The sequence below is a fragment of the Rhamphochromis longiceps genome, linkage group LG7, assembly GCF_057381845.1.
Source record: "Rhamphochromis longiceps isolate RC_006_pf linkage group LG7, R_longiceps_female_GT1.1, whole genome shotgun sequence".
NCBI lineage: Eukaryota > Metazoa > Chordata > Actinopteri > Cichliformes > Cichlidae > Rhamphochromis > Rhamphochromis longiceps.
In genome coordinates, this window is record NC_140563.1 from 5,223,358 (window position 1) to 5,251,269 (window position 27,912).

Sequence of the window (27,912 nt, forward strand, 5' to 3'; positions counted from 1 at the left end):
TTGCTACCACATACAGTCACACTTTGATGGATTCATCAAGAGCAATTTGGGGTTCATTATCTTGCCCAAAGACACTTAGGAATGCAAAGTGAAGGCACTGGGAATTAAACCACCAAACCTATGATTAGAAGATAACCCTCTCTACTTCTTGAACCTCACCTTCCCACAAATACACGTGTGCTAATCTTTAGTATGTTAGGAATTTATTATTAAAGAAAATTAGCCTTTGTAGTGCTTGGTTTATTGAAAAAGACAATACCAGGACATGTGACGTTAACATTGTTGTCACAGCAGCCTGATCAATATTTTTTAGTCCCGAAAGTTTAAAAAAGTCAAAATTAGAGACCGTTTCTGTTTTCAGGTTTAAGTCAAAACTGAAACTGCTCTTTGTCTAATTTTAAAGTTTAACGTCTACACTGTTACTAATCTTTCTGTTTCCTGCTTCCTCAAGAAACAAAAAGCAGTCGGAGCTCTGTCATCCTCAGCTTTCCACCCACTCACTGCCTTGTAGACATTCCTAACAATGTCTCCTCTCTCTGCTTGAAGCTTCTCCTCCGGACAGCTGGGTCTTAAGCAACATGATCCCACCCTTCACCCGCGCAGGCCCTGCCAACACTTTGTCTGTATATATACAGCATGTGTGTGTAGTCTTGTATATCCAACACACGTGCATGTCATGGATATAAGAGGTGCCGAATTCATAAGATTCTCTCTGAAAAACAGGCCTACGGCGGGAGACATTTGCTGATTGTAGGATAATATCACCCTTAATCCCACATATGTTGACAATGTTGAGGAAGCTTGTGGTTTCAGACTCTTTAAAAAATAAATATGTTTGATAGCGGATTTGGTCTGGATGTAGAACACTACTAGGTTGCGTCAATGAGATGTCTCACAGATAAGTACCTTGCTCCCTCCTACTGTTTTGGTGTTACTGACTCCAATGAATCCCGATTGCGGGTTTCAAAAGTTGTTCCAGTGAAAACTCAATTTCTATTTATCTTGGGTTTGGTGTTCTTACTCAGTGTTATTGTAATTACCCTTATCCTTTATCACAATCACAGTCACAGGGTGGGCAGATAGAGCTGAAAATGCAACTCTGGGGAGTTCTTTTCCTGTGACTCAGCAGACAGTAATGGATACCCACTTAAAAACAAACATGGTCACCATAGTTGCACACAATTAGGCTTTATGGATAAGACCCGGGAGGATAGTTGTCCATTTTACCCACCAGACCAAATCTGGGAATCAGATGACCTTTAGTGTGATGAAGGAATGAGAAACAAAAAATGGCTTCACAATGCCTGAAATGTGCCCTGAGGGCGTGTGGGTCTGTCTCCATTTACTGAAGTATGTGCTCAGGTATTTTCTCACCTGAGTTATGCATCACAAAGACAAATTCCTAAAGAGGTTCCTTCCAGTAAAACGAGCCTGTCAATAGCATTTCTCTGAGTTAATCCCATTCCTGTGAATTAACTAAGCGGAAGATCTCATACACTGCTGCCAGCTTTTTCTGATAGTTATAATAATTCAGGCTCATCAGAACTTTAGTTAATTCACTATGGTTCAAAATTACTAGGCACTATTAGCGTGACACAAATCTTGGAGGTTGTTAGTAATCAAACCTTCTCCCATGGCCTTGCCTAACATCCTCTTCTGTTTGGGTTTGGGAAGTTTTTATTTATGTGAAGCACTAGTGTTGTGTCCTACTGGCTTCAGATTAGCCTGTGACGTGAAGAGCGAGTGGGCAAATAGCACAACAACTTAAGGTGGAACAAAGACAGAGGTTTCTACAATACTATATCAGTTTACGGGAAGTGGAGTGAGCCCAATTCTTTGTCATGCTATAGTGAGTCATGACGCACACCTGAGCAAACCTGTACTGTTGATGATGTAAAGTGGAGTGATCAACATGTCACATCAAGCTTTTGGTGAGCTCTAAGCCCATATGAGGTAATATTTGATGTAAAATTAGAATCATTGTTACAGCCTGAATCACAGCTTGTCTATATTTAGCCTCTAAACTGTCAATCCAACACATATAAACCCTTTAATATTCCAGTAAAGACAAAGAAAATTTGATTTCTTGCTAGTCGATCCTTTTACTATGTAATCACTTACATTGTATAGTGTTTAAAACTCAGGATGAACTTGCTCTTTTCTTTCCCCAACCAATCACAGCAGATGGTTACCCTTCCCTGAGCCTGGTTCTGTCTGAAGTTTCGTCCTCTTAAAAGAGAGATTTTCCTTCTCACTGTCACACTCAGTGTTTGTTCAAATGGGGTCATCTGATTGTTCTTTACCCTACAATATAAAGCACCTTGAAGTGACTGTTGAATGTGAATTGGAGCTGTGTAAATAAAAATTAATTGAACTGATGCTGAAATGTGCTGTTAGGAAGACCCAGCATGTGAACAACACCATAGGATCTAGAAATATAATTTAAAAAAAAAAACACCAAACCAAACCCATCTGAAGAAAAAATAAATTTTCAAAGTTATTTATTCAAATCAAATCAGTTTTATTGTCACATCACATGTGCAGGTACGCTGGTACAGTACATGCGAGTGAAATTCTTGTGTGCGAGCTTCACAAGCAACAAAGGTGTGCAAAATACAATAACATAAGAACAAAGCAAAATATAAGAATAGGAATGTGAGAATGATAAGAATAAATATATGTACAAATATAAGAATGTATGCGCATTACTGAATATGTATACTAAATATGTATATATACGTGTGTGTGTGTGTGTTTATATATATAAATATATATAAAATGGAATAAAAATAAAATACACAGAGGTCGGCAGTTGGACATTGTGCAAAACAAGTGGCATTTATGTACAGTATGGAGTGAATAATATTGAAGTTCCAGTAGTGAAGGTGAGGTGTCTATGAAGTGTTCAGCAGTCTGATGGCCTGATGGAAAAAGTTGTCTCTCAGTCTGCTGGTTCGGGACCGGATACTGCAGAACCTCCTGCCTGATGGAAGTAGTCTGAACAGTTTATGGCTGGGGTGACTGGAGTCTTTGATGATCCTCCCCACTTTCCTCAGGCACCGCTTCCTGGAGGGAGGGAAGCTCACCTCCAATTATCCTTTCAGCACACCGCACCATTCTCTGGAGAGCTTATTTATTCTAGTGTAAAATTTCTCCAATTCAAGTTTTAGAATCAACCTTTAAAATGTACAATTTAAAAAAACAAAAACAACTTCTTCTTTTCTTTTTCTTTTTCTTTTTACAAAGTAGCACATAAATCCCATCGATTTGTTTGATATTTAGCATAACTTTACTGCTCCATGAAAAGTCTTCTCTCACATTCATTTATATGTTTGCTAATCCTTTGGCTTTCCCACAGACTGTGGTACTGTGGCCTCATATTGAGACACACTACTTCTCCCAGAGACTTAATGGGTTATTACTGGCAAGGATGTGAGAGGCGTTTGTGTAGGAGTGCTGTTAAGTTTATCTTTATGACAAAATAGAGTGTTTCTTCTGTGATTCTTCCTTCACCTTACAACGCATGGTCATCATCTTGCTTCTGGTGTTTATAATAAATGCCTCTGAATCACCGATTTTGTCAAGCTCAGTTTAGAAAAAATGAAGACTAATATGAGACACGTGTGCTTAGTGCACACGTGTCTCATATCCTCTGTGTGCATGGAGAGCATAACAATGCACAGAGCGTTGTGCAGCCGTGCTTCTCTCACATAATGATGAAGTCTGAGGGGATGACGCCAAGGCTACAAGTATGGCCTGAGTGTGTTCCAGTGCTGCGTCAGAGGATGTTTACACAGCCCGAGGTCGGGTAGAAGACACAATGTGTGAGTCGCTCCGGTTGGTGGTGTGGGTCCAGAAGAAAACAAGATAATTTTACACCCTGTGGCCAGATGCAGAGCAGATGATGACGTTTGCCATCAGCTAATGGAATTAGGTGAACTTTTAGGAGTCACTTAAACACAGAAAGTTTAGAAAAGGCCACAGTTGGATGTTGGTGCTGTCTAAAATAAGTGACTGGTGAAAAGAAACAAACTGTGTGGCCTTTGGCTCGGGGGCCAAAGGTGTGTACATGTGTGTGCTGTAAATTTGTGAAGAAGTATTTTTAGAGAAGATTGCCCGTCCACTTGTGTAATACTCCACAGATCAACCCTTTGATGCGTTTATTGTAGCATGATCCTACTTCAAAGCTGCACACATGGACTGGATGGTAAAGGGCGGGGTGTGCCTCCACGATACACTTCATTATTCCTGGCCAGCGATTCAGCTTTCTGTCACCTCCGACCCCTGACCATTTGTGCTCATAACACGCTTCCACTCTGTAAGATTCTCGACTGGAGATCTTTATGTGCAGTGAGGACAGTGAACACTTTCCGTTTTATCCAGAGTACTGAAACAACTGCCCCTTCCTGTACATACTGACATTTCATTTCTGTTTTACTATTATTTCTTTCATGTTACTTCTCTATGGTTTCCCATTTATTTTTTTAGTAGACCATACTGCATTCTATGTGACCCTTATTCAGAAATGTTCTGTAGATATAAAAGATTTCTTCCATTATTCACTTTATGTTTCTAAGCTGGATATCTTTAAAAAAAAAAGCCTGGACCAGTTTTTACTGTACAGCTGGATGCAGTTCAAACTGTTCTACCTTCTTCATAGACTGTCTATGAACATAGAAATACACTAGGAAAATCTGCACACATATGACAGCTACATACTGATTTATTAGCTTTATTCAGCTCCAGGTCTCACAGAAGTTTTTGAAAAATGCTCACCGACGTACCTCATGTCTTTATAGCAGTAATCAAATAGGTGTGTATCTAGCGTCACATTATTTCAAGATAGCCTGGTATAAAGATCAAAGGGATCTGATAAAAATGGTGCAGAGGCGTATTTTATCAGAATATGGTTCCAAATCAGCCTTAGTATCATTTTAAAAAGTTCAGCTGTTTAAAGCACACAATCACAAGAGCCACCACTTAAAATGAATAAATTGTTGAGCTTTACATCTTCTATGTTTCTATCTCAAGGGTTCCCACTGGGAGCTGTGAACGTGCCACACCTTAGAAGCAGGTATGTTCAAACGTAGTTTAGTCTTTTAAGTGTCCCGTGCAGCCCTGCTTATCGGTTATGACTCAATCCTGTAACCCTGCCCAGCAATAAAGCGTCACATTCCACCTGCCAGCAAAGAGGAAAGGGACTTTCCTGTCCTCCACTCCCTTTTTACGGCTGCATGTCTGGTATTTACTCAGAAGTGTTTCCGGTGAAAAGTGCGCCTGAGTTCCAAATATACTGTAACTGACTCCACAATTTTGTAATGAAATACCAATGGACTGATGGATTTTAAAGACAAGTGACAAAAATAAATGTCATTGATAAAATGACAGAAAAAACAAACAGATGAGATCGTAGAAGTATGTCAAAAAGAAACTGATATTTATTCAAATAAATACACACATGACACACAATGAAATAATTTAAATGACATGAACAGTTTGCCAGTAACACCATATTCTGGAAACAAATAAATTAACATCGTGGTTTTAGGAGTCGTTTCTTTCCGGAGAGCAAACATGAAATAGTTTTGACAGTTCGTGAGTTCAGTCCTGTGTGGTGGGGTCTGTAAAAGTGACGCTTTAGATCAGTTTCCCCGTTTCTCCGAGAACTTAATCCCGAACAATCCTTCATCTCTGGACCGGATGACCTCGTCTTCCTTTTGGTCCTCATATTATTTCTGTATGGTCCACAATGGCACTGTGGGGGATTAAAAACATGCCGTTAGTTTAAACTTAAAAAATATTTTTGCTGATTAGTACCGCGGCCGATTTTATTTTTAGCATATATGACTCATATTTTTATTCATATATTGTGGCAGCTATGTTTCATAATGTGTCTCTCACCATATTAGGAGTAGTTCACTGCCGGCGTTCCCATGGCGGCTCAGGGCGCTCTCGCCATGCGTCTTTCCTGCTGTCCCGGTGACGCACTCTCGTTGTCCTGTCTCGTTTTAAAGTCCTGGATGGCTTTTCTGTTCTGGTAATCAATCAGAGCCATGGTGATCACTGCGTTCCAGCAGTTCTCCTCTCCGGAGCACCGGAAATCGATCTCTTTATTGTCTGTGGTCACGATGGTGAAATAGACGAACTTGCCGGTGCGCTCCACGCAGTCTACTTTCTTGATGGACTGCAGTTTGAGCTCCTTGCCCTTGGAGCGCTTCTGCGTGTCGGGGTAAATGTTGAGACTGTCCGTGGTCAGGACGCACGTCTTCCTCTTCCAAAACTGGAGTAGGTTGTCGCTCCTCTTCTCCAGCTCTCCCTCCTTGAGAACCTGGCAGATCTCTGCCGCTGACATTTTCATCGTTTATGTTTGGCACGTTTGTGAACCCTCTGCTTTCCTGCTGGGTCGTCCAAGCCGCTTGTGGAAGGATCTTCTCTACAGATGCTTTGGTAATCCAGAGTGTGGTTGTGAATGAACCAAGCTACCAGAGGGCATTTATAGCACGCTCTGGCCTCAGCCCTTCCCTCTTGACGTCAGATGGTTGGAGAATGCATCAACAGTTGCCGCTGGAGTAATTCAAGGCTGTGTGTGGGTGGATGCAGGGGCGCGCGGGGGGTGGGGGTAAAGAGGAAGTCCTAACTTGAACCTAATTACACTGGCAACACGTTAATTAGTAATCCACATCCTACTGCGGAGATTAGTCTAAGTATTTGCCCAGTCTGCACCGCGTGATTCAGTCTTATATTACCAGATGTGCACACAGAGTGACTCTGGGCCATAAGTCTGACCTCTAATATCAGCTGTAATTTCAGAGGAAGTTAAGTTCTCTGTTAAGATTTAAAAATCAGCCCTTTTCCTCTTTATGACCCTAAACTGTACCAAGTAGGTTCGTGTGTTCTGGGCCGCCCTGCTCTCTGGTGATCCTTTTCAAAAAGTAATACTTAGACTAAATGTGCTTCAGTTCAGTAGTGTTTCATGTAAACTTTGCTATTCCTGTCTGTGGATGTCAAAACAAAAATAAAGCATTTTTACCTCAGGAGCAACACCAGTGAAAACATTCTGTGGTCTTTAAATGTAGAAACAGCAATTCAGTGTGAGGTGGTTAAGTTAAACTGTCTCACAAGTTAGAATCAAATGTTGGTGAGTTAGCCCACAGACTGTTGGCTTACTGTTGATTGATATATAGGTGTGTGTGTGTGTGTAATTTTTTATATTAGCTCATAAAACTAACTGCAAACTATATTTGAATTTAAAAATAGACATTCTCTAGTTCGGGCCTGCTTTGGGAGGTGATTCATGGTTTTGATAGTTTCATCTTGGGGTGCTGGTTACTAAAAATGAAAGCTATACCGCATGACTGATGGAATTTGATAATGTTGCTAAGGTGTGTCGGCTCTGCTATCACCGTATCTCCTGCCACTCCCAAGTTGTGCTTCTTCACCAACCGACCAGTCACATGATTGACTCCGTCCTGTTTCTTCATGTCAAAGATATTAGCAGACACTGGATACGTATCCCTGAACCCTTGGAGCCTGTGTGACTCAGCAGGAGGAGATGGTAAGGAGGCAGATGTCATCGACTGTTCCACGCAGCCTGTCCTGTCCCCTTGGGGCTTCAGCCACACCAACACAACACTGACCTCAGTTCATTCATCTCTGTGTGTGCGTGTGTGCATAACTGAAGAGACGCTTATAGCACCCACTTCAGGCTCTTCTGTGTTGACTTCTCTATCTGTCTCCCCTCAAAGACATTGTGGAAACATCTCCCCTAAAGATAAAAAATGTCATGTGTCATCACCCCTCATCACTGGGTCTCTAGCGTTGTGCAGTAAATAGTCGGGGGACCATATGGACATAAAAATGCTTTGTGTGGCCACAATTTACAAGCCTACCAAAATAAAAAGGCCTCACACATCAACGTCACCACGATCATTCAGATCTGACAACACCAAAGATGTAACTACGGCAAGAAATTTCAAACAGATCAACATCCAGTGTCTTTTACAATTGCTGCGTGAGTATATGAGGATGTTGTGGTCAGTTTAATCCTCTGACCTCAAAGAAAACAAAACTACACGTGTACCGAGTTAGCCAGCTTCTGTTTAGTGAAAAGGTTCACCAACGCCTCTTCACTTCCTTTCCTCTTCCTTTGTTTCCAGGCCTTTGCTTTATGTCTCTGAAACATACATATATGTGGGCTTTTTGTTTGATGAAGTAAAGTGGTGGAGACTCACAGGCGTGCCCAGGCAGTGACTCAGGGAGCTGCAGAGCAGCTTACTTTGGAAGAGTTTGCTTGCCTAAGGTGGGCCAGGGGTTTGGGTGATGGTTTGTGGATGAGTGTGTTGTGTCAGCCTGTGTGTGTAAGGATGACTGTTTATTTTACAGCAGGGTTGGGGTATAATAAATTATGCTCAGCAGCATTATTGTAGAGCTTTTAAAGCTCTAAACTAAACTCTAAACTAAAGCCCTGAACTAGGATGGAAGCAGACATGACCATACTTAAGCACTACACAGTGTTTTCGTCACAAAAAGTGGGTTTGGTATCCCTGCAATAAACTCTCCACACAATTACACACTGCGGAGAAGAGTGAATACATTCAAAATTAACAAGCCACATACTGCGACTGCAATGCTCGAGCCCCAGCAAAACTCAAACGTGACACTGTGTTCCTTGTTTTTCAAGATTGTGGGAAAGTACAAGTATTTCTCGAGGGAACTGAGGTTTGTGACGGATCTTTGCAGGTGTGTTGTGACAACCTCAGGTTCAAATCAGTGCACCCGGTTCTTGCTGTCTCCGCAAAGACAAAACAAATCCCCCAGAGACATATGGGGAGGAAGTCAGATAATGAGAAAGCTACAACAAGGGAGGAGGGTTTTTGTCACATAATGTGGGCAAGAAGATTAAAAGAGCTTTAGGTTTATTGATCTTTTAACCTTGTTTGCTTCAGTGTCATGCAGCCTTGTAGCCACAGGCGCATGGGTGTGACAAGACAGCAGGTGGAAGGACCAGAAAGACCCAGAGTTTGGTAGTCATGTCAAGACATGAAGCTGCTGAGTTTAATGTGAGTCACAACACAATGGGGGAAAAAAAAGAAATACAGACAGACTAACTGAATCCTGCTGCAACTGATTTGGACTGAAAATAAATCAGCACATGTTAGAAATCTCCATTAACAGCAGGCTGTGTTCCCTATTGTTGAACTTTAATTAGAGATGGAATAACTGAGTTATGACCACTGGAAACAAGAAGATTATTGATGCAATGATTTAAGTTAATATATCATTAATTATAATAATCTTTTTAAGCATGCATTTTTTATGTCTGCATTTCATTAAATCACGTGAGTCTGTCAGTTTGTTGTTATAAATCAGCCATGGAAACCAAAAAACTTGGCTATGTTTTGATCTTTTAACCTTTGATCTTTTAACTGCATTTCGTTGCCCTGTATCTGTGACATGTGCAATGACAATAAAGTTGAATTCTATTCTATCTGAATTTCCAAGAGCAATGAGGCATCAATTATTGGTGCTATTAGCAGTTATTAACACTAAGAACACATATTTAGAGAAGATGTACAAAGTGTTTTATCTGTTGGGTCCAGTTGGGTGTTTATCTGATGGACATGTTCTTTCTTTGCAATTGCCTGTTAACAGAAAATGGTAGCTTACAAAGTCCTTTTTAAATTTTTTTGTATATATCTGTGCATTGGTAAAGGTAAACAAGTCTTCATGCATTGCATTTGTGTGCTAGCTTGTGAAAACCTCCAACGGACGGGGAACTATACATAGTCAGCCTAACAGTGGGAACCAGTATGGATGGCTGCTTACAAGTACAGCAGAGCCCACAGGTAACAGCTGCATACTGTGACATGCTAATGTTTTGGCCTGCCGCTCGCACACACACACACATATACATACACATAGATGTACACATAATCATCCTCTTCTGCTCCTTGGTGACATGCCCTTATGATGAGACTCCAGAGCTATTTGAGGCATTGTTCTGATAAGCCCTCTGTGTGTGTGCACGGCTATGCTGGCATTCAGCAGCGTGGGAAAAAGAACAAATGGTTGATGAGGACAGCGTGCAGTCAAACACAATGTTGCACGAGGAGAACAATAAAAACAGACGTGGCTGCTGTTCGTACACATTACGCTCTCTTTATGAACTGGACAGGGTCATGGCAAAGAGTTATTATTACAGCAAGAGACTCCTTTCTGTTATAGCGGCGTTAAATAAGATGACATTTGTTATGAGTTGAGACTATATAAATGGAATTTATTTGGTCTTTTTACTCCAGCAAATGTAGGATTCATCAGATTCATCCCATTCATAAATTCAAACAGGAAGCAAAACACGTTGCACTAAATTTCCTGCTCACATATTACAAGATAAACTGGCGTGAACAATGCAGCGTAGGATAACCACATTTCCTTTATGCACATCTCATGAATGGATAAGTTTTATGAGATGCAATCTTAGGAGTCACTTTATTCTTGCCAATTTTACTCCATGAAGAATGACAGGTATGCAGGTATGCAATCCTTCTCTGTGGCAGGAGTCTAGCATTCATTCAAAGCCTGCACAGCTTCACTGCAGTTTATATGATAAACTTAGAATCTAATCTGTGGTAGGAGCCGGATATGTGAACCAGACTTGAGAGTTAAACATTTATAACTTTTGGGTTTCTGGCCTAGTGCTAAATCTGACACATGACTTTGGTTTGTTTTAAGACTTCTTTTCTTTCGAAACAATTTGATCTTGTTTTTCAAGGAAGTGCCACAGTGTAACATAATCTGTGTAAAAGCATGAGAAGATAATGAACGAGTGAGGAAATTCCATTTTACCTGGAACTAACTCATACCATATTATCATTCAGTGCAGAAGTTTTTATTGTAACAAAAAGCCAGTCACAGACGTTAACGTTCAAACCAAAACAAAAGCAAGCATGGGGCAGGATACAAATTTTACATACATTTAAATCAACCATGGCTGCATTCCTTATGTAACCTGATACCTGTTCATGTTTCCCACGTCTGACTGACGGTTTTATCCGTGCACGGAAGTTAAGGAGCGTGATTCAGGTTACAAGCGCCACACCTAGCTTGCCATTCATTTGACGACCCATTCACAAATCCCCACGGAGGAGCGCAGCCCTGTTGCTGTGCTGTAACTGGGCGTGAGGCTTTCTTTCCCAGACATACCAAGTAAAAATGTGATAATGCAATAAAAGCAGAGCAGATTAGCTTGGTTATAATGGCCATTGATTGCAATCTAACTTAAGCACACACAGATAAATGTAATTATGCCTTTAATGTGAGAGATTGTGCAGAGCTTTCTGATAATCAGCTGCATTAAATTTGGTCCTTGACATTATTTTTTTCCTCTCCATTCTATCTGATGCTTCTTTGTTTTATTCTGTGTGGTCTTGCTTTGTGGACAGCTTGGGTTTGTGTCCTTGCCGAGTCTTTTTTCTATTAGAGCTTCTCCCCACGCTGCCATTCTGCTCTTCCTCCCACAATGACAGAGATATGCCAGTCAGGTACCAGACATGCTGGGATAAACTCCAAAATAAAACAAACAAAAAGAGAGAAAAATGGTTGTATTTTGGCCAACAGCTGTCAACCCCCCCCCCCCAGTTCCGTCACCTGACGCCCACATATGACACTCAAACACAAAGCAGCATTGTGAAGCCTAGGTTGATGTGTTACTCACAGCCATGTTTAGTCTTGCTCTGGGAGGAGAGTGTGCCCCTCTCTCGTCCCTTTAAATGATGGCCTGCCTGAACAGTTTCCCATGAGTCCTCTGTGCAGTGTGTGTGTGGCAGGCCTTGATTCTGGATTGCAGGTGTTGTCGGTTGGCACTTTGCATGTTTTGTGTTGACTCATTTCCAGATCCTTGATTTGGTTTGCACACATTATTGCCCCTTAAGTTTCTGCCTTAAATTTAGTCTTTTCTTTCTTTCTTTCTTTCTTTCTCCTCTACTTGTGATAACCCACATAGATTCATTCCTTGATGTCTCGTGTTTGATTGCAACCTCTACTTGATGTTATTGCTTTGTCTCAACCTCTGTAAACTTTTGGATTTTTGTGTTTTTGGCAGCTCCTCTTCTGTTCTAGCTGTGATTGTATGACCTGTAGTTGCGTTTTAAACTTTACATTTTTACACTGAATGCATTTTCTGATCGTGGGCCTTAATGACAAGATTGAATATCCACTATCTTTATAACTCAGCTCTCTCGCTGATGATTGAGCTTTTTTCTGCCAAATTCACAAGTTATCCATTGAAAAGCTGGTTTTGTGACACTGGGTGTATTTGAAGTTGCAGGGTTACTGTGTAAACTTGTAAGGTGATTTCCATGATTGAAGATTGAATGTCAAAAAAGGTATAATGTCGCAATGTTAGCTTAGCAACCTAATAGTCACTATTTACCACTAAAAAAGTGGTGACCATCCACGGTCATCCAGTAACAAGGACAAAAAGTTAATGAGAGTTTCAAAGATGTCTCTGATTATATCTTTGTCTGTACTGAGAGTGTGCAACACCACCAATAACATCAGATCTAAGAGGAAATGGGCTCTTTTATCAAGGCTCCAGTTCAGCTCATTCATTTTTTAACACCAACCCAGCACCACCAGCATAAAGCGCCTTTCTAATACCTTGTTTCACTCTCTCTCTCTGAAACTCAGGCTGGCTCACATCACTTCCGAATAAGAGAGGACGACACAGAACACTCCACACAGACAACCTTGTTCAGGCACACTTGTATGTGTGCTCACGTACACGTAGGAACGCTGCCAGTACCACCTTGAGGCCAAGAGTGGGACGTTAGGTGCAGCTGCAGCTCAGAGTCAGACTGGAAGAAGACTGCACCCTTTTCCCTTCAGCTAGATGATGAGGACACGACGGCAGGAGGTGTCAGAATAATCTGAATGCTCCTCTTTGTTCTACGGCTGCTAACATGCGCAACTATCTCCCTCCCTCAGAGCTCTCTAAAAGGATTTCTCTGTATTTGTTTACTGTTAAGAAGTTAACCATCCTCTCAGTCCTCCTATCAATGTACTGTATGAATACGTGATTAAACAATAAACAGCAAAGCGGCAGTAAGCTGATGAACCTTCACTGTAGCTTGAAAAGCTACATTTACCTTGGCTACCATTTTTAGATTCAAAAGTTACTTTTTATTGTTAAGTAACAATAAAATCTGCAGCCATCATGACTCCAGTGTGGAGTTCCACCTCCCTGGTCTAGTTCATGAAAATGCAGAAACAAATGGACTCCTTGTTACAGTGAGGCGATCCTCAAACCCCCACGCAGCAGTCTCAGTATGAATAATGTCTTGTTCACAGGTCTTGAGAGCAAAATCCCCAAAGTTACAGTAGAGACTTCAGTCTGTGGTTTGTCTGCTTTGAAGGATGGAGAGATCTGAATTCACATCTTATTCCCTTCATGCATTTATTTTAGCACCTTTTTGTCATCTTGGTGTAATCCAAAATGTTTTCCTGCCGTCTCACGTTGTCGCTTTTATGCCCCGACGAAGAGAGGCATAAACACACATAGCTGTAAGTGTTGTTGGATGAGTTGACAGGATAAGAAAGCACCCATGTCAGCACCGTGTTGATATTCTCCTCCAGAAACTTCAGAGTCCTCAGCCATTATCACCCACAATGCATCACAAGGATTTCTCAAAGGAGTGTGCATGCTTTCTCTATCTGCAAGACAGAATTCCACACTAAGTGGTTGCCTTTCTTGAGGTTGGACAGACTGAAACCAAAATTCCTGCAGCCTGGATACCAAACTGCTCTAACATTGTCACTATGGTGTTTGTGATGGACAAAAGGCTCAGCTGATTTGCTCATGTAGAGACTGCAACTGCATGCGCTGCTCAGAGCTTTAGTCAATCATTTGCAAATCATCACCTGATGTGTTTTTAACAGCATGTGCATTCACCTGAGAAAAAATACCAGAGCACATAAAGCACTCCACAGCAACACCGGGTAGGACATACAACAGAGCAGCTTCAGTAGCAGGAGACAAAGTGCTTTGCTCTCCAGGGACATTTTTAATATGTCACGAGGAACCTGTGTGCCGCATGTCAAATTTAGGATGTGTCGGTCACATTAGTATCAAGGAATTTTGCACCACTCTTCTTTATATTGTTTCAGTTAATTTCGATTTGTGGGGATCTATTCATGCACAGCATTTCAGTTGACTTCTGGACCTTGGGCCACCGCAACACGTTGATTCTTTGCTTTTCAAGCTACTCCGTTGTAGATTTGCCGATATGGGATTAAGCCCAGCTTTAACCGTCAAACAGATGGCTTCACCTTGAGTTCATGGTCGTCACGACTGAGAGGTGTTCAGATCCTGTGGCTCTAAAACAAACCCAAACCATCACCCCACCAACAGCATGTTGATATGACATTTAGCGTTCCCTGAAGGTAGCACTGTGTATTGTCTCATCTGTACAATAACTTGAGAAGGGTGTCATGCTGTAGAGATTTCTCATGGTAATTCTTCCTAGCAAGCCATACTTGCTCAGTATTTTTCTGACTATTATAATATGTCTGTAAAGGCCTTTAGAGTCTGAGATGTAGCTGTTGAGGTTTTTGAACTTTCTCTGAGCACTGCATGATTTGACCTTGCAGTTAATCTACTGGGATGTTCACTCATGCAAAAAAAAAGAAAAAGAAAAAAAAAAGGCTAGTCTTGAATGCTTTCCACATGTGAATAATCTTTTGCACCGTGAACTTTCCAAATTGTTTGCAAATTTCCTTTCCTCCTCCTGATCGTAACGCATCACAATCTTCCACATGAGCAAACCCCCAAACACTTGCTTATAACTCAAAGTGCATTTGATTATCAGCACCTGATCCTCTTAATTCCTAGACAAAATAAAAAAAGTGGGTTACCTGTGGCAGCTCGGTGGCACGGTGGTTAGCACTGTTGCCGCACAGCAAGAAGGTCCTGAGTTCAATTCCAACACCAGGCCGGGGTCTTTCTGTGTGGAGTTTGCATGTTCTCCCCGTGTTTGCGTGGGTTCCCTCTGGGTACTCCGGCTTCCTCCCACCGTCCAAAGACATGCAGCTTGTGGGGATAGGTTAATTGGATAATCCAAATTGTCACTAGGTGTGAATGAATGTGAGTGCGAATGGTTGTCTGTCCCTGTGTGTTGGCCCTGCGACAGACTGGCGACCTGTCCAGGGTGTACCCCGTCTCTCGCCCTATGACAGCTGGGATAGGCTCCAGCGCCCCCCGCGACCCTGAAAAGGATAAGCGGAAGCGAATGGATGGATGGATGGATGGGTTACCTGTGTTCCTGGCTAAACCAACACAAAACACAAACACACAAAGGACAACGAATTTGCATTTCCATGTCGCACAACTTTAATAGAATATTTTAACTAACTGTACAAATTGAAAAGAAATATTACGCAAGTAACAAATTGTGAATAAGAACCAGTTAAGGCCATTGCTAGCACACGGTCCAATGCAGTAGATCTGAAGATGTCAACCGTGGCTCTGAGATCTGTCTAACAAGATCAACAATCTTTTTTAAAAAGAGGGAGAGAGGGGTGGATAATATTTTGCTGTCAAGTCCTTTGATGATCAGTCATCAGGCACAAGCGCCCAAAACAAATGGCCAAAATCCCAGTGAAGTATATAAAATACATTGGCACCTTCTCCCATTTGTTTTCCCACTTTCTACTGATTCAATAAGTAGACAATAACAAATACTTATATATTCTGAAACAACTTTAAATGCTGAATTAGATTACACTGTGTTAACGACAATTGGCAAACAATTTAATGAACCAGAACAGCGTCTTTCATTTTGGCTTCTTGGCAACAGGATTTACATTTTATCCACACTTTGTGTCCCAACGCTGACTCTAAATGACACTTGTTTAGCGTAAGATACATACCAGAGGTGCCATCTTATAAAACAGCTACAAAAAGCCTAGGGATTGGCCACTGCTTAACTCTGTCATTTGTGAGGAGAATATTCAGACTGGATGTGAGGCCTGGGCTGGGGGGGAAATTCAAGATTCTTTCAAGTTTTGTCTTTCATGTCAAACATTGTAATTTAAAAAAGTACTCTCACCAAGCTGTTAAAACAAGAGCAAGGAGCATTTCAGGGGTGACTGAAGAAAATGGAAATATATAACCACATGCTTGTCTCGTGATTGTAGTTAGTGTGCTCAGTGTAAATGCTTGTTTACTCCACTACATCCGAACAGAAGAGAGCACTATCAATGCAGAACATGAATCTTCAGTCTGAACATGTTTTTTAAAAAAAAACAAAAAACAAAAAAATAAACGACAACAAAACAAACAAAAAAAAAATTGGCAGTATTCACGTTTTGTTAACCTGCTATGCTCAAATAAGCTTTGAGCCTATAACTGCAGATGGGCCTAAAGCGTTCCCCAAAATGCACCGTATCACATAGCTGCATGACACCAGAATAAATAGTCCAATGACATGACAATGAACATTTAAAAAAAGTAAATTAAATTGTATGTCTCTTAAAAAACACTAAACAAATGATAACAACCCCAGTGAAAGATTAAGTCAAACTTGTTCAGCAGTTTCCTGGTAAACTCACATCGTGTTGGTGTTTAAAAAACCCTGAGTAACTGACCGATTTCCATGAAAACTAAAGTTTGGGATCCAATCCTTTTTTGCTTATTTTTAAACTCTTTCATCTAATAATGCTCTGAGTTGTAGTAACCTACTCCACATTATTAAAGACAACTGTTCCTATATGATACCATGGCAATTTACATAGAGTCAAGTCACTTTATGCTTTGGGCTGAAATGAATCCAAATAAACGGGACGAGATGGGCGCAAGACAAAAGAAAAAGAAGTCATGCACATAGTAAAAAACGCAGTTTGGTTTGCGTTCTATTGCGTTCAGGTAAGAGTTTGTAAAAAGGCGGAGCCTGTACAAGTAGTAGGACTTGCTGATTGGTTAACAACTGATTTGATGGACAGCAGGTCTCCACCTCCCCTGATCACCAAGGTTACTGCTGTTTGCACTCAGCCGGCTGGGGCTGTTCTTTCTGCAAGGAACAAAGACGAAAAAGAAAAAAAATGAAACGAGACAGGCAATGAAACTGCTCAACATCAGCTAGCTAGAAAGCAACTGCTCAAGAAAGAAAGCACCTTGTTTGGTACAGCAAAGGGAGGATTGTTAGAAACCTGGAATGGGTCTAAAGCAAGAAATGTAAATAGATGGAAACCAGCATGACTAAGAACAGAAGCGATCTACTCAATATGTAAACTGGGGGTCCTAAAGAGGTGGGAATGTTAACAAAAATTAAAGAGGTAAAGAAGAAAAGGAAAGCAAGAATAAACCAAAGCCACTGGACGAGCGAGTGTGATGTATGTGGGACGCCATCCTAATTTCTCCCTTACCTAGAAATGCATGGGGTGAGAATGTTTGATTATGCCTGTAAGGGAGAGGGGGTAATCCAGGGGAGGGAGAGACAACAGTATGAAGTTAAAACATTACATTAAAAAAAAATAAATGACAAAAAAAGTAGTGAAACATTGCTATTAATGAGCACCATGAAGCAAAAAACAATGGGTGATGAGGTGGTATCCGGGAATGGGAAAAAAGATAAAATAAAATTTAAAGACAAATTTATAAAAATAACACTACTAACTTATTACATGTTTTCAGGACACATTGTTTATGTGTTTATGTGATAGTCCAGTGTGATGGAGGAAGTATGGAGTATAGTGATCTTAACTACACCATCTGTTATCACGTGATTTTTAAAAAAAATTTAAATCCGATAGCCTGAAAGAAATGAGACGTAACCTGTATGAACAGGTCACTCAATCAGCAGTTTTCCAGCACAGGACATTATACAACTGCACTGCAGTGAACAGATGACTCAAGAGAAAGTAATGGTCTCCTAAAACAGCTACTTGAAATATTGAGATCTTGAGGCTCTGGTGATAAAATATATAACCAGTGTCTCCTATATAACCAGAGCTTCCCCAAAGCAGTCTAACAACATTGAGATTGTTAGGGCTTGAAATTGAAGCCAAATCCTGACAGTCAGGTTTGTGCAGCCTGCGCATTTACAAGAGAAAATTAGAAACCAAAGTCAAGGAACTGTCATATTGTTTTTTTAAGGCGACTGTTTACATAACAGGACATTGACACTCTGCTAAAGTAACTCTCAGCAGGACTGCAACACAGCTACAGATGGAAAAAGGATCCAAAGAACTCTGCTTTCTTCACTTAGTAAAAATGCTAAAAACATAATAAGAATAGCTTTGCTATTGTGTGCATTACAAATTGGAGGCACAAAATTAGAGGTTCCTTTAATCCTGCAGGAGTTTGCGGACCCTCATTAAGAACAGAGTAAACGACACTACTTTACATGAACATAACAGTGATCAAGCTGGTGCAAATCCCACACATAAGCTTGTTTCTACCACTGACAAAACATTTTACCATCCATATGCCAAACTTATGGGATATATCAAAACTTTGACTTACTAAATTAAACTTTTGAGGACCTAACGGTTCAAATTGTGATAATTTACAATGATAGGGAAGGAAGTGTAGGGTGCAAACCGACCTTGGGATCAAAGTCTCCCTCATCATCATCGTCATCACCTTCCTCATCTTGTTCCTTAGACACAAACAGAAAAATGACACTTAAACATGCAAGAAATACTTAAGAAAATGTCACATTTATAGTAACTAGTATCATTTAAATGTTTTGAGGTGGTACACTTTAATCCCTGTGTGAAAGTCAGGGGCATTTCTTAAGATTTCAAGTGTTTGTCAGTGAACAAATAATTACCTCCTCTTCTCCCTCCTCCAGCTCCTCCTCTTCAAACTACAAAAACAAAGAAGGGGAAAAAAACCAAAGCATCAAAGTCAGTCTGCAAATATCCAACTTGTGGCTTCAGTTTTTTATATGGTCGTGTATGAAAGTGCATGCGTCTGAGGCAAAAACTCACGCTCTCGTCATCTTCCAGGGCCTCTCCAGTGAAATACAGCACTGCTCTGGGAACTATTCTTTCACGGAAGAAATGACCAATCTCAAAGTCTGTGGCTAGGGTGAACTCAGAGTCTTCATCCTATAAAACAAGAATAGAATAGAGCGTTATCACACAAATCTGACAGATTGAACAGAATGTAATACCTAAGAAATGGTGCAATAATGCCTTTATGAAGAACATTTCAGCAACATTATACTCACCATTTCTCCATCTGGTGGAGCTGCAAAGAAAAAAAATGTATATTAACACACTGAATCAAAGCGATGACAGAAAGGATTTAAACGGGACGAGAGGGTAAAAATAAGATTCATTAAAACAAAGGCCAATATCAATGGAAAGATTTATGGGATTAGCTGAATTTCACATAAGGTATGAAGACCCAGTAGGTTATCAATGACATCACAAAGCGAGGTTATCATACACAGGAAGTGACAGCCCATGAGCAAACACTTGTGCTCCACCACGCTGACTAAAAGCGACATCATCTGATCCTTCCTGTTCTTTGAACAATTCTGTATTAGAGGAAACTGAGACGTTACACTTATGAGGCTGTGCCCACACTGGTCAGTGTTATGTACATCTGAGTGGTCAAGTTTTATAGTACATTATTATTTGCAAATTTTGTACCTGTCAGGTCAATATTATCATGTTTACATGACAGATGATTTTTTACAAGTTTAACAGCAGAACCCCAACAGTCTTACACTTTAAGATTTACAACTAGCAGTGCTAGTCTTGGAAGGAAAATAGAAATTTATCCAGAGATTTTTAGTGAAGCATGCGATTTAAGCGCAACAGTATTTTTGGTATATAAGACTATGCATGTAGGGCTGCAATGAATCATCAAGTAATTTGATTATAACAAATTTGACACAAATTCTTTCCTTCGATGTTTCGTTTAATGCATAGCTCTGTAGCGCGTCAATGTGTTAAACGCAAATGGGAGCTTTTTACCCATATGTACAACTAAAAACAAACCTGCAATACAAACTTATTGAGAAGCAGCGTGTGAATAAAAAAAAAAAAACTTTTACAACATTAGGTCAAACAACCTCCAGTTTTTAACAAAAATACCAATAACACAACATCAGCAGTGATGATGACATTGACCCAATTTAACGGAATCTCTTTACACAATGCAAAGAGCAAAGAGGCAGAGCCGTTACAGAGACGGTGAGCTCAGGGTGAGCAAAAGAAAATGTGTTTCTAGCGTCCAAAACAGCAGCGGCGTTTCTGTGATCACCATTAAAAGCAGTACTAGGAAAAAAAAAAGCTAGCAGGAGTCCTTCATCAAAGCACCTGATCAACAAACTCTGATGTGAAGAAAGGCAAACTTTGTAGCTGTTCCATCCACCACCATCTGTTTAACACAGCGAGAAATCCACAGAAAATATTACATTTTTATGATTTATATCATTGTCAGGACGATAAATGTCTTATATCGGGATATGAGATTTTGGTCATATCGCACAGCCCTACTTGGACTGTTTGAGATTATTTATATATATTTTTTATTTATTTTTCTTTAAAAAATAAAATTTCTGTATAGCATGTATACAATCAAAGGGTTTAGTTGTTCTTATTGACCTGTGCTTTATCTCTTTATTATAATATTTATTATTGCACATTACTGAGACAAAAGTACTTCTTATCCAATTACTCAATAAATTACTTGATTACTAAAATAATTAATAGCTGCAGCACTATATTCATGACACTTGGCATAGTTCAGGTCTGCTTATAAAGAAGTCCCACACGCACGCGCACGCACACACAAAACGACAGTGTAACTACTGAGAATAAGCTTCCTCCTAGGGCAGATGGAGATATCAAGCTTTATATTAAAAGTTGTATTTATGATATGCAAAACTACATGTATAGTCAAAAGCCAACATTTTCTCTGGCAACTATTTACCAATAAAAATTTTCAAGAAATCAAAATCTTGATATGTCAATGAGGTGCACAGCAGGTAAGTCACATGCAGCATTTGTGCATGTTCACATGAGCTTTGAATGATAGCCTATCTACTAATGGCCATTCTGGCCAAAGAGCTGCACACCCAAGCACACTTGACAAGGAGGTATTTATATCCACTAGTCATACACCAAGACTATGACTGAACCAGTAGGGCAAACATTGGTGCAGCCAACGAGTAATCAGGTCACCTCCTCAAAGTCAGAATAAGTCCAGGCATGTCAGACAGGTAAGCTGTCTATACAGGAAAGACGACACAGTCATTGAAGGTGTATCCTGCCCTGACTTAATGATCTTTTGAATAAGAATATCAAGATTTTTTTCAAGATTTGCCTAACTGACACTTTATTATTCACCTGATGTTTATTCAACTGAAACTGACCTGCCTCGTTTTTAAATGAGGCAACTGTTTCAATAAGGTTGCCTAATATCAGAATGGTTTGATTTGTTCATTTAAATTAAATTAACACCAAATTAATTTAAACTCAGTAAGCTAAATGCCTTAAAAAAAGAACCTATGGTACTCGGAATACAGTTAATATTGTTTAAAGAACCTAGAGTGCCAGCTCTGTTAAAATTAGTTATAAATAATAACATCAATAAACTACATGATGTCATTAAAAGGTGGTGGTTACCTTAAACCTAAAATTTTTAATTATCTCTTTATCAGTCATTAAAGTCACTGTTTAGCATCACAGTAACAAGCCTTTCAAGCTGGAAAATAATGGTAAAACCAAAGTTTATAAAAGTCCCAAAGCTGACTAATGAACAGCAGCAACAGCTACACTGACTGATACACCTACTCATGGCACTGTCTGAACAATTTCAAAAAGTGATTCTGCTGCCACCTGCTGTTCTCTTTAGTTGAATACATGATTAACAGCTCATATTATGTGCTTACATATTTTTTAAACTACCTGCATGTAAACAGATGCTACCAGCCCATTAAGTGTACCCATTTCTTGCAACATAAGCAAATTTCTGAGTGGAGGTTTGGCAGATCTGTACACAGTTCTCAACTTGTGGGGTTTTTTTTGGGGGTTTTTTTAATTTAAAGAGAGAAGTATCTTTGAGAGTTCCTGAGAAATCCCAAACATTATGCGTGTCTGTGTGCTCTCACCTTTAACAGGATTAAAGAAGTTGAAGAAGGAGTCATTGGGGAGCTGTTTGGTAACAGTGCGGACAGTGCCACGCCCTTTATGCTTCTGCTTCTTCTTAATGGTTTTCACTGTCACGTCCTTCCCCTTGTGCCAATCTATCTGACAGCTAGAGAGAGGAAGTATAAAAAAGTGAGAGGCGGCAAAAAGCAAATATGCAAGAAAAAGGCAGAAGTTGGAAGGCCTGCTAAGAAGAGGATGATATGTGGGATGCAGAAACAGATTTATATAGAAAATACAAAAAAAATAAATAAATACTGCACAAACCACACATCTATTTCTGAGTTAAAACTTAACATCACATGTTTACCACAGTTTGACAACCATATGTATTAAGCTCTGGTTCTCACCCCTCACAGTCAATGATCTCTGGTCCTTCAAATGAGAAAGGATCTGAGGGATCAGGCTCTGACTTCATCTTGTAGACCTTAGTGAGAACTGCATTGTTGAAGTAACCATTGGGCTCAAAGTGGAACCCTAATGTAAAACTCTAAGAAGGAACAAAAGGATAATTTAACACAACGACTTAAATCTTGCCCAAGTAACTAATGATAATCGACCATAATTACAGTCACTGGCAGACACTGACCATTGGCTCTCCAGGCTCAGAAAACTTGACTTGAATATCTTTCAGGTGTTTTAGGATGGGCTCATCATGCTCCTGTCACGAGATTAACAGACAAGTCAAGTACTATTCATAAAGTAAGTGAAAAGGGAGAAGAGGATCATCAGTCACTGAAATGTACCTGTAGCATGTCACTAAGCATGTCCACACTCTTGAATATAGTGAGCCAAAACTCAGGGATGCCTTTTGGGTCTTCTTCTGGTGTGGCTTCCTCTTTCTTTGCATCCTCAATAGCAGCTTTTTCCTTTACTTCCTCCTGTAAGGAGTTGACAGAGCGATAATCAACACTCACTGTTCACAAAAATCTATATTCAGTCGAACTAAGATCATGATTTATTACCAAATTATCAGACAGTTCACACTGCAGCAAGATTACATTAAAATGTGGTATCAGGTTCTAAAGGAAAATCAAATTTGTACTTACAGCTAGCTCCTCCTCTTCGTCTCTGTCACTCTGCCACTCACACTCCTCATCTGTGGGTTCCACTGTTCCTGTGACGATATCTCGTCTCTGTGATAGACATTATGGTGAAGTTAAACATTTTTAACAGAATTTTCAATATATTGATGAAATATAACTATGCAGGCAAACGTTAATTTGGCAAGCGTGGATTATTTTCAGCTTGCAGACTGACACCAACACCATTTGAGAGAGAGACTGACACACACTCACACGACATGCACACAGGACAGGTGCAGCAGGATTACAGCTGCCAGTCTCCAGCGTGATTAAGAATGGCAGACTTCTTGTCCCTATCTCTGGAAATAGCCTTGACTGACAAAGGACAGTCGACTACTTGGTGCAGCAGTTTTCAATTTAGCACAATGGATGCAGCCTTGCTGACCTCTGATTAGGCCAGAGACATACTTAAACACCCATTCGTATAGGAAACACCACAAGTGATCCTTACAGATTTGTTCAGTTTTATATTTAAAGCTAGCATTTACTCTGTTTGCATTAACACATAAAGAGTAAACGAAAATATCTGCCTAGTGTTACGTAAAATAACTTTAAGGAAATGTGTTAATAAAAACAAAATCTGTTGTACCTTGTCAAACAGTGGCTGATAGAGAGCAGCATATTTCCTCTCAAGCTCATGAACCTCCTCATAGAATTTAGCCTCTATGTTAGCACATTGCACCTGTAGTCTTTTCAAGGCATGCACTCGCCTCTTCACTGCTTTGGGAAGCATGCTATAAGGGAAGAGAAACATAACAAAGGGTCATTAGAAAATGATGAAGGAAAATGTCTTACAAGAAAAAATGTAATCCTAAACATTTGTTGAGAGTCTACAACAAACTAAATCATGTTTTTGTTTTTAGGAGATTAAACAGGGATTTTATTTATATGTACTGCATAAAAAAAACAAAAAAACAACAACTATCAGCTGTAGGAAATTACTCAATAGTGTCAGTTATCAAATTCATCTGCTGACTGGAGCAAGCCAACAATCCAAAAACTCGCTTTGTTGTACATGTGAAAGGTTTTGTTTTATGCCATGCATAACAGCAGAATAGTTCACTGTACTGAATAATTTCATATGATTTTACATTAGTGATTCTGCATTTTTGAGCATGCTGTCCAAATGGAAATTTAAGTAATTTGCAAACTTTTGGCTCCTTAGTGTCAAATGCCAAGAAAAATGTCAATGAGATATGTTCTGTGCCACACAAAGGTCAATGCAAGGGGGAAATAAATCTTCAAGAATTATTTAGTTACAATTAGCCTTAATGTTTTAAAAGTTGCAATTCTCTTGAATTGACATCTACAACGCTCAATGATGTGAACAATAAATTTTAATCATGAGTGTTTTCATTTTCAGCATATCTAAAAACGTAATCGAATCACAGTTCAGTTGCACTGACCTTTCCAAGAAGTGGAAGCTGACAGGTCTGTCCACCTGCCCACTTGGATTTTGCATCCCTTGATCCCCTTTACCTGCCAAACCAGCATACAACATTAGTAGAGATGTTCATCTCAAAACTATGATAACAAAAATGTGTATTAAATGTAATTACATGTAATATTACTTTAATATTTAGCCAATTGCAACCTTGTTGTATACAATATAAGGTAAACCAATCAATAAAACAACAGTCAACAAATACTGTGAAATAATGGACTAGTTAACATCCCTAGCCCTTGTCTTGGAATAAAGCAGTTACTAGCAATATAAAACCATGTTTGATATGGTTTTATAGTAACAGCTTAAAAAAGTCCACAGACAGCCAGAGAGAGAGAGCCAACCTCTCCACTCTCCTATTTTATTTGTTTATGTCTTATGCTTTTATGAAACTTCTTGCTTTTATGTAAAAGCAAGAAGCAAACTTCTTGCTTTTATGTTGCTTTTATTCTACTGTGTACAGCGACCTTGAGTGTTTTGAAAGGCACTTTCAAATAAAATGTATTATTATTATTAGCCAAAACCTTAAGCCCGTTAAGAGAAATGTTATAGTCAATGGTAATAAAGGCAGTACAGAGGTCAAACAATGACAACAATGCCCTACATTAGATCCCATTAGAAGATCATTTTAGATCTTCAAAGGGGAAATCTCAGTGGAGTGCTGATTTGGAAAAAGCTCATGAAAAGGACATTTGTAATATGCATAATGAGGATCTGATTTCATTTTTCACAACTTTTTCTAACAATTTGCCAACAAATTGCATATTTGAAGTAATAATTGCTGGAAGAGCTGGCATTAAGACTTTTTTTTTTTTCCACTGAGTAATGGAAAAACTTACTAAACATACATACCTTTAACAACCAACAGGTACAGAGTCAAATCAAGTAAACAAATCTCATCAGATGCATTACTTTAACGTGGCCAGTGGGAAAAATATAAAAATTATTTTTACCTTTATTGGCTTCCATGACCAAGTGTCAGCTCCTCCCTCTGTTTAGAAGTATATGAGATTATATAAGCCATGTAATCATCGTCAGCAATTAAAGTGAGTAAGTAACTTATGGAAGTAACACCAAAGTGAATGATGAATACTGTCAATTGTATCTCATCAGTGAGTCCTTGTAAATTAGAGAAGCTACTGAACTGCCAAAAATAACCTGCGCTGAAGGCTTATAATTAAAACCGATGCAGAAGAGTGACAGGCAGACCAGCTGAGCTAACTTTCACCGATCTACAGCAACAGCAGTGTTGAGCAAGCGCAGGCCGATGACGCATTGACATGCTAACAGCAGCTGGGCTAAGCTATGTCAACCAAAGTTAGCATCTCTCCATTTTTAACAAGTGTAAAATGACCAGCGCTGGTTATGGCCATCAGGGAACCTCTGGGCAACATCTAATGAAAGTGGACGCTAACATCACCTCACGTACAAACACATAGGTGTAATCACTTAGTATGGGCGTGCCAAAGATCTGACAGCAGCTAACCGGGTCAGCCAGCTAGGTAGCAAGAAACTACCAGCCAACGTGCTAAGAACAATGCTTGGGCGAGGACAAAGTGTAAGGGTTACTATTTTAGACTGTCGCCAGTTGGCTGAAGACAATCAGAATGGGGAGGCAGAGCAGCAGTGCTGTACAATTCCATTATGTATCTCGACGGATAACGGTACAACAGCTAGCCACTACCGACCGCATTGACAAGCTAATACCACCTAGCTTCGGCTAGCTCGCGCGTGAATTAAAAACACCAGTCAGACAAAAGTACCGTGAAGACAGTTTACCGGCGGTCCGCCGGGCTCATTAGATAACTCCGGCTGCAAAAGTAATACTCCAACATGGAAACATATGCTAAAATTAATGACAAATCTTTGCTTACTGACTGTTTCAGCAGTCTTACCTCTATATGAGCGGAATCTCGCCAGGCGCGTCGCTCACGCGTATTCGCTTCAATCCGCACGCCCGAGCGACACACATGCTCCAGCTTCTTGGATTCTGATTGGACAGCCGGCGAGAGCGAGCTTGGTGCTACATTTAAGCACTGCGTTGCAAAAATGTCATTTTTGGTAACACCGATCACTTATCTACCTTCACTTGTGCTTCAGTCATCCTGGGTTTCTTAAACAAAGAAGTGTTTTCATGATTACTATGTAATATAATTCTAGAAACCCCTATCAGGGTTTGATAAAAACATAAACAAACAAACAAACAAGCATTTCTTGAGAGTACATCTTGTGTACGTGCAACACAAACGCACATTTCTTTCTTTCCTTTCCACATTTCATACCAAAAGACTTGTTTTCTTGTCAGAACAGTGTCATCATCTTCTGTGCACATTTGTATGTATGTATGGGGAAGTTAAGCATGCTCACGGGATCATTACTTTTAAAAATGCAAATGTTCTTGCATGCACAAGTTCTTATCTTGCACCCAGAAGATAACAGCTTGTGGAACAATGAATATAAGATTTGCATGAAAACTCCTATACATAGTGTCCAGCCTGCAGATGTTTCATTAGACAAGATAAATACTCTCTTGATAAATGCTTTCTGAAATGATCATAATGTCTCACAAGAGCCAATTAAAAATCCCACATTGGTGTCTGTCCTGGCCTGAGTTTTATTTGATGGATATTTGGAACCATTTCAGCCTTCATCTACACATCACATGGTATAATGCAACCACCATATTGAAAATTTAAGGTGGCTTGTAGTTTTAGAAATCTATGTTTTAAATAGTCCAGCATGTTTATGATTGTATATTTCAAAGCTGCATTTAAAAATCATGTGATTTCAGAGGACAGGTATAACTCAGGTTATCAGTTTTGGTGAGTACTTTCGGATGTAATTAATAATGACTACATTTTAGGGCACTTTAAGTCTTACAGAATTAAATGTAGGACTGCAATAGGAGAAATGCGAATGTTTTGGCGCAAGAGACAAGCAAATTCAATTAAATTCTAGTGAGTGTTCTGAGTGATTGGCCAGATCACGTGTAGACCACAAGAGGGCTTCATATACTCATTTTGTCAGAGACAGTGACTCTTTTGGTATTTACCCTCAGAAAGAGACTCTAATGTTGTATAAATATATGAATAAGCCACTAAAAGATTATTAATGATGAGTGTTTTCCATTCCAAATAACATTTGTGAAACACTCATTGTTTCTATTATACTCAGGAAAACATCTGGAAGAATTAAAATGTTAAATTTTGTAAAAAAAAACAA

At 39.7% G+C, this 27,912-nt stretch overlaps 2 protein-coding genes across 5 annotated transcripts; both read right to left on the reverse strand.

Annotated features, from left to right (window-relative positions):
- Window positions 1–5,416: 5,416 nt before the first annotated feature.
- phlda2 (pleckstrin homology-like domain, family A, member 2) lies at window positions 5,417–6,486 on the reverse strand. Its single transcript, XM_085411784.1, has 2 exons — window positions 5,902–6,486; window positions 5,417–5,755 (listed from the first exon to the last, which is right to left on the reverse strand). Exon 1 carries the CDS (start codon window positions 6,356–6,358, stop codon window positions 5,942–5,944), a length of 417 nt encoding a protein of 138 aa, XP_085267910.1. The 5' UTR covers window positions 6,359–6,486; the 3' UTR covers window positions 5,417–5,755; window positions 5,902–5,941.
- An 8,875-nt stretch (window positions 6,487–15,361) lies between these two features.
- On the reverse strand, window positions 15,362–26,690 carry nap1l4a (nucleosome assembly protein 1-like 4a). 4 transcript variants are annotated; one of them, XM_085411780.1, is made up of 15 exons: window positions 26,586–26,690; window positions 25,644–25,681; window positions 24,653–24,725; window positions 23,836–23,980; window positions 23,211–23,297; window positions 22,908–23,042; window positions 22,751–22,822; window positions 22,512–22,651; window positions 22,125–22,270; window positions 19,230–19,249; window positions 18,988–19,107; window positions 18,828–18,863; window positions 18,600–18,653; window positions 17,419–17,453; window positions 15,362–17,063 (listed from the first exon to the last, which is right to left on the reverse strand). In XM_085411780.1, exons 2-14 carry the CDS (start codon window positions 25,657–25,659, stop codon window positions 17,448–17,450), a joined length of 1,050 nt encoding a protein of 349 aa, XP_085267906.1. In that variant the 5' UTR covers window positions 25,660–25,681; window positions 26,586–26,690; the 3' UTR covers window positions 15,362–17,063; window positions 17,419–17,447. The 4 variants fall into 4 exon arrangements, with proteins under 4 accessions (XP_085267906.1, XP_085267903.1, XP_085267904.1 ...); XM_085411777.1 differs by lacking the exon at window positions 17,419–17,453; XM_085411778.1 differs by lacking the exons at window positions 17,419–17,453; window positions 26,586–26,690 and adding an exon at window positions 26,470–26,562.
- Between the last annotated feature and the right edge of the window lie 1,222 nt (window positions 26,691–27,912).